Source organism: Choloepus didactylus, chromosome 20 (genome assembly GCF_015220235.1).
Source record: "Choloepus didactylus isolate mChoDid1 chromosome 20, mChoDid1.pri, whole genome shotgun sequence".
NCBI lineage: Eukaryota > Metazoa > Chordata > Mammalia > Pilosa > Megalonychidae > Choloepus > Choloepus didactylus.
Genome location: NC_051326.1, coordinates 36,811,389 through 36,824,748, shown reverse-complemented (window position 1 = coordinate 36,824,748; position 13,360 = coordinate 36,811,389). Strand labels below are relative to the sequence as shown.

Sequence of the window (13,360 nt, the reverse complement as noted above, 5' to 3'; positions counted from 1 at the left end):
TATTATAAAAGACAAGGCATTCCATTTCCAAACAACTACAATCATGTATGAGAAAGTGTCTTACCTAGAGTAACACAAAGTTAAAAGACCGTAGCCTTTTCCCTCTTAAACAACTTTACAGTTACCTTGTCCCTCTATTATCCACCCAAGTGAGATTTCTCCAGCCTCAACAGCCGTATTTCCTTCAGTGGTTTCCCAAGGTTTCTAGAACTCTCCCCCATCCTGGCCACTCTTCCCAGACGGTTCTCTAGTTTGCCTCTTAAAGAACTAGAAACAAGCCATTGTATGTGGTTTGACCAAGGCAGATTACTGGGCAATTACCTCCTAGATCTCAAATATTTGGTAAGTGCCCAGCATGTGCCAGGCACTTAAATATGAGTCAGGCTCTGTACCTGCCCTCAGTAAGGTCACACAATTCCATTAATGCAGCCTAATTGACAATTACAACTGTTGTTGCAGGGTCTTAGATCATATTGAACTTGGAATCAATTAAAGTCCACATACATTGCAGTCAAGGCAGAATAATTTCTGCTAACCGGAGTACAGGTCATACAGATGCCCCTGTTAGATTTTGTTACTTTTATTTTTGCCTTTTTCTGGTAACCAACATGCAAACACTGGCAAAATATTAACTATTGTTCTTACTAAAATAGTTATACTTCATAAAAAATTTAAGATGTTCTCTTATTTCTTCTCACTGAAAGTAAAAATAGTTTCTAAGTTTAAGGGTGAACCAGTCCAGGTGCTTTTAGCTATAGTGATAAATACATTCTTTAAACAAAAGCCAAGCTGTGTTGTATTTATAGCAGGGTATTATACAATATGTAGGTAAATGAAAGCATATCTTTTCTTCTTTTTTTAATTGCAGGTTCTTTTCCTGGCCAACTCCTATTCATCCATCAAGAACAAATGCCAATGTCACCACCTTGGTGAAGATTTCCAGATTCCTGGACTTCAAGTGATTCTTTCCTCTGCCTTCCTTACTTCTTTGCTACCTATTAATAACCATACCACACTATTAGGTTATCTATCCTGTCCACTTTCATGTCTATTTGGTGTGACCAGTTTGCTAGGGATTGTCCAGTTTTAGCACTAAAAATTCCACATCCTGGGAAACCTCTCAGTCCCTGGCAAATCAAAAATTGTTCACTCTACATGATAGTGAGTGCCCCCAAGCAACTGTTTAATAAAATCGCCATCATTTTTAAGGGGCCAAAGCCAAATACTTCATAAACATTACTTTTATTTATTTAAGACAAATAAAAAGTAGCGATGATTATCCCATTTTGTAGAGAAAGAGCTAAGTTTGAGAGAGGTTAAGTAACTTGCCCAAGATCATACCAGATACCTGGAATTAAATTGACTTTGCCTGACTCCAAAACCCTGTGCTTGTACCACCACACAGTATTGCCATCTTAAGGCCCAGTGGTAACTACAAATAGTGAGCATGCAATAAACATGATGAATTAGTAATCACTTATCATCATCCCTCAATCACTCCGGTGTTAAGTACAAACATCCTTATGATAGGAGACCAACTCCTTATGATTGGAGGGCCCTTATGATAGGAAGAACACATAAAAAGCACATTTACATATACTTCTTTTTACTTAACTTGCTTTTATGTAAATGCCACACACAGAACATGCTGAAGATCTGAAGGCCAACAAATTCAACATGCACTGTGTTCCCTCCCAAAGATAACTTGGCATTTGTATAATTTTACCCTTTAAAACACTTGGCGGCATGCAGAAGAGAAACTCCAACTGTTAAACCAGACCAAAGGGGTCTCTTGACTTCTCATGAATTCATATTGATAGTCGGACCACAGGGAAGACAGGACACACTTGGCAAGGAAGGCACACCCTGCAAGTCAGCTTGCCACTTGTTGACACTGAATTTGGGAAACATTAATTCAGCACCTGCATGCATGGTATGGGTCCCACCTAAAAATACACACCCTGCCTGCACTCACACAGTATCCTGCTTTTTTTTTTTACACTGCTGAAGTTGTGACTCTGAGGACCAGAAAGTACCCTCCATCTTCAGATTTGGAGCTTCTCTCTTTCCCTTAACCAAATTCCCACTACCGGATTATAGGGGTTTCAAAGCAACTCCCAAGTGAAAAGAAGTGGAACTGGGGGCATCATTCCACCCCACTTAAAATCAGAAACGCTCAAGAGAGGTTTCTATGAATGCAGGACCCCACCCCCAATCCTCCCACCTCCAGCCGCCATTGTATGGAGATGGACCTTGCCAGTTATCACACAAAAGTCCTCCCCCACCGTGGCTCGAGTGCGGCCGCCCCTCCTCCCCTGGGGCGGGGGAGGGGGAGAGTCTGGCTTCCCCATGATGGGGGGGGGGGTGTGCTAGGAGCCACCAACGCAGACCCGGCGCCACTTCCACCGTTAATCAGTTTATCTGGGATGTGTATTTGGCTGGAGCCCCCTGGGGACCCTCCATGCCTACTTTGGGACTGAGGATAATTTAAAAGCTCTTCAAAGCCAGGGCCCTTCTCCGAGCCAGCCTGGGACTGGACTTGGGAAGGATAGGGTTTATTCTTCAAAGTGAGAACAAATGCAAAAGGATTTAGCACTTAGTAGGTAGTCAATAAATGTTAACTTTGTTTCTCAAGTCTGGCTTCCCCACACCCCGCAAAAGACTTCCCAATCTAAACTCGATTTTCCCCTCCCTTCCTGAAATTCCACAAGACCAGAGGTCGTTTTCATTTTGAACTAGGGATTACCATTTCTCTTTGTTTCTCAGCCCAAATGTTGAGGTCCTCTCTCGCATTCTGATTAAGTTCGTTTGTTCATTTGTAAACTGAAGGGAAGGGGGACATATTTGCAGCCCTTTCCAGGACTGACATTGGAGGGAAATACTGCACCCATCATGGCTATTTCCAACCCCTGACGACCTCAAGACAAGAAGAGGATCAACGTATTGATGGCTACATCTCCATTTTAACTCAGGCAATAAAAGAAGCCCCTCTGGGCCTCCTGTGTTCCTGGACAGTGGCCGTACGTGCGCTTTTGACGCGCACCTGGCGCGTCAGCCACGTGCCCCGGTCTGCCTCTGACCAGGCAGCACAATGCTCTGGCCCCGAGGCACCCACACGGTGCCAAACGCAGTTCAACCCACCTCCCAAGCGAACTCGGTTCCTTCGTCTCTCCTTTGTTCCCGGTGTGAAATCCCCAGACAGGAGAATCATCTGCCGCCCCGAGGGATCTTCCAACTGGGTGGACAAATGGCAAAGAAGATCCCCTGCCCAAGCCCATTTAATCAGGCCCCTCGGAGGCCTCTGGAGGAAGACCGGCAGGAAATAAGAGAAATTCAGCGATCGCCACCACCATGGCACCAAGGGCTCCCGGAGCTGCTCACTCCCGGCTCTCTCTGCGAGCCTCGTCGGCCTCGCGGGGAGTCACAGACCAGCCGCTGCCCCAGGCACACGCCAGGCCCGGAAGGACCCAACATTTGGTGCTCGGCAGACACGAGCCGAGCCCCTCACTCACCGACTCTTTGGAAAGAGTATCTAAGCCACGTGTCTGCCCTCACACCGCAAAATATGGGTTCCTCGCGGCTCTGACCTCCGCCGCAACCACCTGGGCGCCCCAGCTCTTTTCTTCCAGTTTACCTTCCTTGGAAACTCGACGACGTCGAGCATCCTCCCCCAGCACACTTGTGAAAAAACAAATCCCCGGCCCAAACAGGGCGCGGGACCCCTCTGCTCTGACCCTCCAACGCTCGCCAGGCCAAGGGGCCCACGCGCAATACTCACCGAGATTGGGATGTCGGGCGGCAGGGTTGGCCCGGCCGGGCAGACTGTGCAGAACCGGGCTGTCGAAGGGGCCGGCAGAGGCGGCGGCGGCCGCGGCCCAGGACGCACCCACATCGGCCATGTAGGCCGGGTAGGGGCTGGAGTAGGAGCCCGCGAAGCTGGCGCGCCCGTACTGCTCGCGGCCCGCCAAGCCCGCGCCGGCTGCCCCGCCGCCACCGCCGTAGGCCGCCGCTTCTCGGGCCGCGGCCGCGGCTGCTGCGGCCGCCAGGGACCCAGTAGTCCCGGGAAAGGAGAAGCGCGGCGACACCGGCGGCGGGGTGTAGGCGGCTCCCTCGGCTCCCGCCTGGCTCCAGCCCGGGCTGCCCTGCTGGGTCCCGGGGCCAGCGCCTGCCGGGGCCGTCCCCGAGCTGCCTCCTGAGGCGGCTCCGGAGGTGGCGCCACCGCCTCCGCCCTGGAGGTAGGACAGGCCCAGAACCGAGGAGGGCACCCGCGGCGTGGGCACGTAGACCGGCGAGGACGCAGCCCCTGCGCTGTGCATGAAGGCGCCCGGGCCGCCCGTCTCGTAGGCCCCGGGAGGGGGGCCGTGGTTGGCGGCCATGGCCAGGCTCTGGTACATCGCCCCTGCGAGTTCTCCTCTTCTGAGTCCTCCTTCTTGCCGGCGGATCAAGGATCAATACGGGGAGAGAAAATAATAACAACAATATCGTACAGGCGAGGGAATGTCAAGAAAACGAAGATTAAAAAATATCAAAGGTAAAAAAAAAATCTTCAAAAATATATATGTAGCACACAGCACAGGATTTAAATCCAGTCTTGAACAAAAGATTCTAGAGTCTTGTTTACTCAAGAAAATCCCAAATGGAAATTTTTGATTGTTTCGGGGCAGCAGTGCCGTGGGAGCACGAGGCCCCCTCGGGGCTGGTGGTCCAAGGAGCCTGCGGGTGTTGTCCGTGCTCGCAGCAACCGGGGTGGTGCCTGCGCGCGGGGTGCGTCACTGCTTTGGGGTCACCCACTCGCCACTCCGCTTCTTTCTCCCGCGCCGCGCCGCCACGCACCTCCTCCAGGGAACCCGCGGCCCCGGGCGCTGAGTTCCGCAGGCTGGCTCCCCAGGCCGAGGGCCGGGTCGGCTGCGTCCCCGCTAGCTGCTGCCGCGGTCCTAAAGGAGGAACGACAGAGAGGGAAAGAGGAGTTCACCCCAGGGCTCTCACACCTCGCTTCTCCCACGCTTGGTTGCCTCTCGGGCACTGCAAGCGAAACCGTCCGGCTCAGGGCCCAGCTTAGGGGGCCGCGAAGTGTTGCGCAAGCTGCGGCTTTTGTTTTGCCCAGGCCGAGGCCGTGGCGTCCGGCTGCCCCAGGGAAGCCTCAGGGAGGGGCGCCCTGGGAGGTGTAGGGCTCCCCGGTTTTTGGATGTGGGAGTTATTGGTTGTGTATTGCTTATCGGGAAGAGCTTTAATTTTACCACATTCTTCAAGCATATTTTTGTCACAGTATTTTTAATTTCAAGGGTTTCTTACAGAGTGCCGGGGAACCAAGAAATCCACCCCCCCCATCTTTGTGCCTTCACCCTTCCCTAAGTCTCCGGCCACGAAAGAAAGAACTTTAGAGTGCTCACGGGGATAACGACAAACTATGAAAACCAGCAACCTAAGAAATTTGGTTTGTAAACTTTTTTCTTTAAACTCGAGGGTAGAGTCTAAATGTTTATAAATGAGCAACGTCTGCTCAATCTCGTAAGGACTGTGACACCCCTTATCCAAATTAGACAAATTAGACAAGCTACATGTTTCTTGTCAATAGTTATATTCTAGAGATTTTGTAGATTTGGATATTGAGACCAAAAAGTGAGAGTAATGCACAAGGTCACTTTGCGTAAGTACTCACCAGATTGTTCAAATGCATTAAACGGGTTTTTCACACACACAAAAAATCACTGGTTCACCCGACACACGGTTTAAGGGGCTAATAAAAAATCAGAAAACCAGTGAGACTGCTTGGGGAAAGAATAATTTGTAAAACTTGATTATATGCTTGCTAGTATCTTGTGTTTTGATTTCACTGGGAAATTTCTCCCAAAAAATAAGAGCTTCAAGTTCTGAAGCACCTGCTTTGCTTCAGGCACTTTTCTTCATATCTACATTAAATAAAGGTGTCTCTTTTCATTTTACCAAAGAGAGAATTAAGGCACTAGAAAATTTTGAGTACAATGAAGAGGCAGTGTGGAAACAGGATCTGCAGGGCTCCAAGCCTTTGAGGGTGTCCAAAACACCTCCCCCCCTTTGCTTTTGTCCTCAAATAGAGGCAGTTACTCCTAACAGTGGTTTCCTTTTCATGGCAATGGAAGAATTACAAGGAGAGAAACTAAACTATATACTAAATGCAGGCTCTGCCACTCACTCTAGAGTACACTGTGAAGATTATCAGTGAAGATTATAAATTAATATATGTTAAACACTTATAACAGGGTCTGGCACAAAGAAAGTTCAAAATAACTGTTGGCTATTATTATATACAGATTTCTAATGTAGCAAAAGAAAGTCCCTCAGATGAATTTCAATTATAATGAATGATAATATTTATTATTGTAGAATTCTGGAAATAGAATCTCTAATACACACTATGTAATCTTTTAACCATTTTTGCAATATCACTAGGAATTATTAGTATGGAATTAACACTATATTATATAGTAATATGGTAACTCCTCAATGGTTTATTATTTGCTATAGAACTTCATATACAAAGAGTGAATCCTAATGTAAACTATGGACTTTAGTTCCTAATAATGTATTAATATTGGTTCATCAGTTGTAACAAACGTAACAAACTAATGCAAGATGTTAATAATAGGGGAAACCATGTATGCGGGGAATGGGAACACTCTGTACTTTATGTGATTCTTCTACAAACCTAAAACTGCTGTAAAAATAAAGTTTATTATTTAAAAAATAACATACACACACAATAAGTTACTGGTTTAGTGGACATTTCCTTCCAGCATAAGTTTGGTTAAATAGTGAACACAAAAATTCGATGTGAGGTCACCAACTTTCCCTTTTGAAAATGAAGGCAAAAAGTTAACACCCCCTAGGTATCTCTGGGCTCCAATAAATAAATATATGTGTTTACTTTAATAAAATATCTCATATTTAATTTTTAAATCAAATGGTTGACCTCTTCATTGGGTTTTCTATAATACGGAACTCCTGCAGTTCTAGAATACAACGTCCCAAGTTTTCTTTTCTAACATAACTGGGGGAAAGGCAGGAGATTTATAATTCTGTAATCTAACTTCCAGCATACAAATGCTAACTTGCAAGCTTTAAAATGTAAACGCTAAAAATGCTATAAATCTAACAACTGTCTTTATTAGATTCCCTGCCTCTTAAAATGGCTGATACATTACTTCGGAGTTGGATTATTGGAACACTACAAGGTGGAGAAAATATCCCTCTGTACCCTTCTGGAAAAACAAGAAAGTATGATTCCCTTAAGATGACTCTTCCTAGTTTCTGCAGTTGAACCTAGGTCCAGGCGTCCTCAGAGGCAGCCGAGCTGGGACTGACAGAAGAGGGGCCCTGGGGCCCTGGCCGGCGCCCCAGTATACCCAAACTTCTTGGATCACTCAACCCAGTTCGCCCCAATTTCGCAGGCATACGGGAAATATTTTCTTCTTTTATAATTTTAGCCAATGTTAAAAGTTCGCGTCCATTTTCCAGTCACAGGTAATTCCTGCTCTTTCGGCTCGCCTCCTCTTTGCTTGTTTCTCGCTCTTGAGCAAAAATGGTCCCACACGAACGCACAAAGTTAGCCGTCAATAAACTGGCAACAGCAGGGGATGTGTAGACCCAGAAGTGTGTGAGGCATCGCCCCTTTACCCCAGCAATAACTTTCGGTCTTGAAAAGCCCGAAACCTGCTCAGGCGGATCATCCTAGCTAAGCAGCACAGGAAATGCTTCCCCGAGGCGCTTCCCCCAACATTCCCGGCGGGCGCGGGCAGTGCTGCTCCGGGATTCTGACCCGTGGAGGGTTCCAAGCCACCCCTCTTCCGCAATCCGAAAGGACCCTCACTCCCTCAAACCTGGTTGCGGTTCACTATCAGATACCCTTCTCTCCCCATGGTGACACTCCCCACCCCTGCCCAAAGCCTAGCGACAGAATGTCGATGCTGGTAGCTGACCGCGGCCGGCGCAAGGACGTCATTGCTCCCCGCCCCCATTCCGGCCAAGGGCCAAAATTCAGCAAGCAGTTTGTGTGGGGGTGGGGTTGTTAACTTCGTGAGAGGTGTTTAATTCCCTGGACCACCGTCAGTAAAGTCAGGAGGCTGGCTAGAAGGGGCATAAAAAGCCCGCCGCTTAGCAGCCGAACGCGAACCCGGAGCGCCTCCGGGGAGCCGTGGCCCCGCTGCTCTGCTTCCCGCCACTGCTGGGCGTCCCCGCAGTTGCCGGTGGACGACACCCATCAGCGTGCGGCCCTCCGCGTGTGAGCTGATGCGCGGCCTGTCCCGGGGTCAGTCGGTCAGGGCGATTTCATGTTGCCACCACCACCACCACCCAGCCCCAGACTGCAAGGTGCAAACAAGGGGCTGGAGAATCTGATTATGGGGGGCGGGATTAAAAGCGTTCAAGTTCGCATAAAAATAATTTAACCACCCGTCGAATGGTCCTTTCCGTTCTCCCCCCTACCCCCCAATCTTACTTTAATTTAAAGCAGTTGATGAGCCAAAGCCCAAAGTAAAAAGGCTTTGGCCAATTTTAAGGGAGGGAGTGACAGATGTCTCCTTTTCATCAGCTACCTCGCTACTCCCAGGCACACAAGCGCGAAAGAGTTCTGAGTTTCTAGGACCGGAGAAAGGGAAGGGAAAAGGAAAATAAAGAGCCGTACCTACCCGGGACTCGAGTTTCCTGGAGGGTCGGCGCACCCAGGCGCGTTGGGAGAACTCGGCGCGCGCTCTCCTGGGCGTTCCCGGAGCGCGGACGGGGTCAGGGATACGAGCTGCTGCGGCGGAGCCTCTCACGGCCACGGTGCCAGCCGCCGCCGAGTCCCCCTTGCTCGCCCAGCAGTTCCCTACGCCCCTCGGCTCTCCTCGCCGGGCGCTGACTGGTCCGTGCGAGTCACGTGCAAGGGCAGGGGGCGGGGGTGCGCAGCGGCGGTTGCACCAGGGCTGGGCGCCAGGCTGCGGGGCTGTTCAAAAAATCCCCTGCAGGCAAAGTCCAGGCGCAGGGATCTCCTCGGAAAACGCAAAGGGGCTACCGCGAGGGAGCTGGGCTTCACCCACAGGGTGATTTGGTTTGCAATTTTGCCCAGAGTCAGCTTTATTAATGATACCTCCCCTCCTCCTGGTGGTCCCCGTCCAGTCGCGGCCCTGGATGCGGGGGGCGAGGGGTGGGGCTGATGGAGGGGAAGTGGCTTCTCGGGCACGACTTCCAATCGCGTGTGGGGCACTGGGTCACACTGGGTACCCGGCTGCCTGGAGATTTTTTGGGAGGGAGTAGGCAGAATCTTACCAGCCCCGGACTCCGGGGAGGTGGAGGACACACCAAGTTGGGTCTGGCTCCCTAAAATCAGAAAACAGAGACCAAAGCCTCCCTTTGACCTTCCCGGCAGTCGGGGGAGATGGCCAGGAGCAGAGAACACGGGCTCCAGCCCTCAATTTTGTGCATTTATGCAAAATGTATGCACCCCTTTCTGGCGACGTTTCCCACCTCCTGCAGTCTCCTCCCTTCTGGTTTTTCCGTTTTCACTGGCCAGTCTACTACCACCGCTGCACAATCCAAGGGACGTGGCAGGAACTGGGGACGCTAAGCAGTTTGGGGGGGGGGGTAGGGGGGCTGTCCTGAGGAGGAGAGGAGATGGCTCTTGCAAATGCTGCCGCCCCTTCTCTGGGTGGGGGTGGGGAGGGTGTCAAGACTGAATTTGAAATCGGCGTCAGTGCCTAAAGGCCCAGGAGCAGCGGGGCTGCGAGCCGGAGAGTCCCTCAGACAGGTCTAAAGGTTAATAGAGCAATCACAGGGCCCTATTACCGCGTAAAAATAACCCATCGATTACCACAGACTTCAGCTCCAGATAACAGCCTGCCGGCCGGTGACTCTCACGCTTTCGGTTAAACTTTTTTTTAAAAAAAGAGGTCTCATTTCTCTCTCTGAGCACAGTTTCCTCCTGCAGCTTTTAGAGGGATGAGGAGGGTGGGGGTAGATACCACCCAGGACGAAACTTGTGTGGCTCCGAAGGGAATGATCGGGAGGACACCCGCTTCCGGAGTTGGAAATCGGTGGTGTATTCCGGACGCGTGCGATGGCATCCCGGGGCGCGGAGGATGAGGCTAGGACGCCTGGTGATTGGAAGGAAAGCCCCCTGATAGGATCATGGCCAACTCCTGGGGATTCTCAGGAAAATCCCGGAGGAAGGACTGGAAGCTGTTGAATGGGGGAATTCTCTTCCCTGAACTAGAAGTGCAAAGATCCAGAGGGGCCCCAAGCGGAGGAGAAAAACTCAAGGCCGCGTGGGGCACCCAGTGGCGGAAGACCTGCCAGCAGAGCCAGACACGCGAATGCTGCCGCTGGGCCGCTGCAGGCGTAGGCCCCTTAGCCACGGTAGATGGGGATGGCGTGTTGCTGCAGGTTCCTTCTCCAGTTTCCCCCAACACTTCGCCAGCGCCTCTGCCAAATATGACGAGGTCCGGGAAATTTAGGAGGGAAGGGGTTCTGGGGATCTCGGAGGCCAGAACCGGGGAAAAGTGGTTTGGCAAGAACACTCTGACCTGCAGACCTTCAGGCAGCAGCGGAGAAGAGTACGACCCCTACCCTGTCTGAAACGGGTCCTCATCCCCGTCGGGACGAGCAATGGAAGCCCCTCCTCCAGGGTCGGATCCGAGTGGCTACCGGGAGAGGAACTCTCTGGGCGAACCGGACCGGAAGCCGAAGACCTGCGTCAGGATCCTACTAAGGCCCTTTTTGGAGAAATGAAAATCTGGGCTTGGGCGAGCGTGAAGGTGTTTTCGCCTCTTCTCTGCAGGGATTTTCGCAAACGACCCTCAGGAGGAGAAAAGGGCTGGGCCTGGGAACTGGACAATCGATTTTCTTAGCAATAAACCAAGTTCTTGGGGATTATTGTCAGGCGGAGCAGCCATCTGAGTGTCCTCACCGGAGTCAAGGACACAGGCTGCCTCCAAGTGGGCTTCTCCCAGTGGTGTGGGTGGGCCTGGGGTGCAGCGATAAAGGCGACGTGCTGGGCAATTCGCATTGTTCGGTGCCCTCGGGAGTCCCCCAAGCCTCCCTGAACTCCAGTTTCCTGCTCAGTGCAGTCGTGGTGGTGGTGGTGGTGGTGGTGGTGTGGGGAGGGGGAGGGGGTGGTCAATAACAAGCGCTGTCTTCATGGCTTTAGTGACACTCCTGATGGAAGAGCCTCTTCTTGCTAAGAACTTTGCTCGAGGGGAAGCCCGGATTCACCGGGCTGCTGCTCTTTGCCAGGCTCCAGAACAAGCTCTTCTACCCACGCCTTCCACTGGCGCCCTCTGAGTGGGCTGAAACCTAGGAGTCCGTGGCCGGGGAGAGCCTCTGAAAAGCCTCCTGGGACAGAAATGTGTGCCTGTTTCCTAAAGCTTATCTTTCTGGGCCTAGCGCCCCAACTTTCTACCCAAAGGGCTCAGCTCAAGGACTGGCCGGGGGGTGCTTGGAAGGAAGTCTGCTCTTTGAGGGTATTTCACTTTCCCTCGCTCTCCTCCCTCCTTTACTCGCTCCCTCCTTCCCTTGCGCAATGAGGGAGCCGCGGCCCGCGGCGCGTTGCCAGGAGAGGGGAGCATTTCAAGGCCTCGCTCGCCCGCTGGAGGATTATCGGCTGCCGCTAGGTTCCCAGACTTCTCTCTCGCTCAGGAGGCCGCTGGGAAGGGGCGGTGGGTGCTCAGAGGTTAGGACTGTTGGCTATTTTTGAGGAGGATGTCCCCGGACGGGCTGGGGAGCGTGGCCCAACCCCTTTCACGTTTTCTTTCCGCTTTCCTTTCCCAGAGCCTATCCGGAGAACTGAACGCTGTGAATGTCTTCGGTCCTGTTTTTCACTAAGGAGTTGAGTCGAATTAAGTGTCGAGCCTTCAGATTTTAGACAAGTAAGAATTCCTCAGATGTACTGTACTCTTAAAAACTACCCCCAGGACATACGAATAAATTGGGTTTCCTTGTTCTTACCCACCGTGGCCCCTGGGATTTAGGCCAGTCCACACTGTAGTAGAGACACATTTGCTGGCTGAACACGATGTACAGCGGAATCTGAATTCTTTTTCCATAAATAGAGAGTTAAAGAAATAAATAAACGACAGATGCTGGAATTAACAATGAGACTAGCAAGGGTCTCCCCGGCTCCGGGTTCTGGCGATTTCCTGGTGTGACGCGAGCTTGCTCTAAGCAGAACGCAAAATCCCGCACGCAGAAAACAACCACGCCGATGAAAATCCCCGGCCGCCAAAGTCTTCGAGGAAAGAAACCTGCAGAAAGTACTCCTCGTCCTGTGTAACGAATTCCTCCGTGATATAGGCGCGCTTCTGCAACCTGTGCGCCAGGGCTCCAGGAGCGACCCGCGCTGAACGAATGCCGGGTCCTATCCCCATACGCCCTCAGAATTCCCCCCACCCAGCCGGGGCGCCGCAGGCTCACTTCACCCGTCCTCCTCGGACGCTCAACCCTCACCCGGGTGGCACGCCCTGAACCATATACAACACCTTTCGGACGTGTAGCACCGCTAACCAAGGTGCGGAACCCGGGGGGCTAATGGAAAACTGGAGGAGGAATTAAGCTGCAGGACGACACAGACCTTCCCTGCCTTCCTGAGCTGCGTGCTTGGGACTCAGGAAATTCTTCTACGGAGGGGGGAGACGAGTGGACCTAGAAGCCCCTGCCCCCGCCCCCTGGGAATTGCACTCTGCATCGTCGGGTGCTTTCCTTTAGCCTCCTGCCGGCAGACTCAAGGAGAGAAGAGAGCAACACTTTTTATTTCTGTCTTGCTTTAAAAATTCTATTCGATGTTGCAAAGGGAAGCCATGCTTGGTGATGCTTCTGGCCTGTGTTCCGGAGTCTATGGCACGACCCTCATATTTTATACTCATTTACAGAAAATTCTCAAATTCCATATTTCTTTAGGAAACAACAACATCCCCACGTGAGAGGGGGAGACAGAAGATGTTACTATCCTCATCTTACAAACGGAAACATGGAGACCCGGAGAGGTTAAGGTAATTGTCCGAGGTGGCAAAGCTCGTTCGCACAGCAAGTCTCAAATCTAGATTCCGGAATCTCAGGGTTTTTTTCCCCACACTATGTGAAATCTCGGGTTTCTACCATGAATTCCTTTTTTTTTTTTTAACTGTCGTTTTACTTTTAAAAACTTTCTAAATTTATTTTAATGAGCATGTCTGGCATTTAGAAAATACAATCAATTTAAAACAAAACGGCTCGCGTCTCATAATCTCAAAAGCGGTGCGAAGGAAAAGAAAAGCGAAAGAAATCTTTTAACATTTTCACTAAGTTCGGGAACGATGTCAGACCCTTGCATGGTGAGGGCACACCTCAGGACTTGCGGCAGCTGTGGCCAGGACTG

General features: G+C 51.1%; 1 protein-coding gene across 4 annotated transcripts in view; it reads right to left on the bottom strand.

Moving 5' to 3' along the window:
- The window catches only part of GATA4 (GATA binding protein 4), a 57,890-nt gene extending 49,069 nt beyond the window's left edge, over nt 1-8,821 (bottom strand). For 3 of the 4 annotated variants that reach the window (XM_037812975.1, XM_037812976.1, XM_037812977.1), the window contains exons 1-2: nt 8,664-8,821; nt 3,779-4,934 (exon numbers count right to left, since the gene is read on the bottom strand). In XM_037812975.1, the coding sequence (XP_037668903.1) occupies nt 3,779-4,394 (616 nt within the window). In that variant the 5' untranslated portion in view covers nt 4,395-4,934; nt 8,664-8,821. Of the gene's footprint in view, nt 1-3,778; nt 4,935-8,659 lie in introns of all 4 variants that reach the window. The other variant, XM_037812978.1, reaches the window with a different exon arrangement.
- Nucleotides 8,822-13,360: the final 4,539 nt, after the last annotated feature.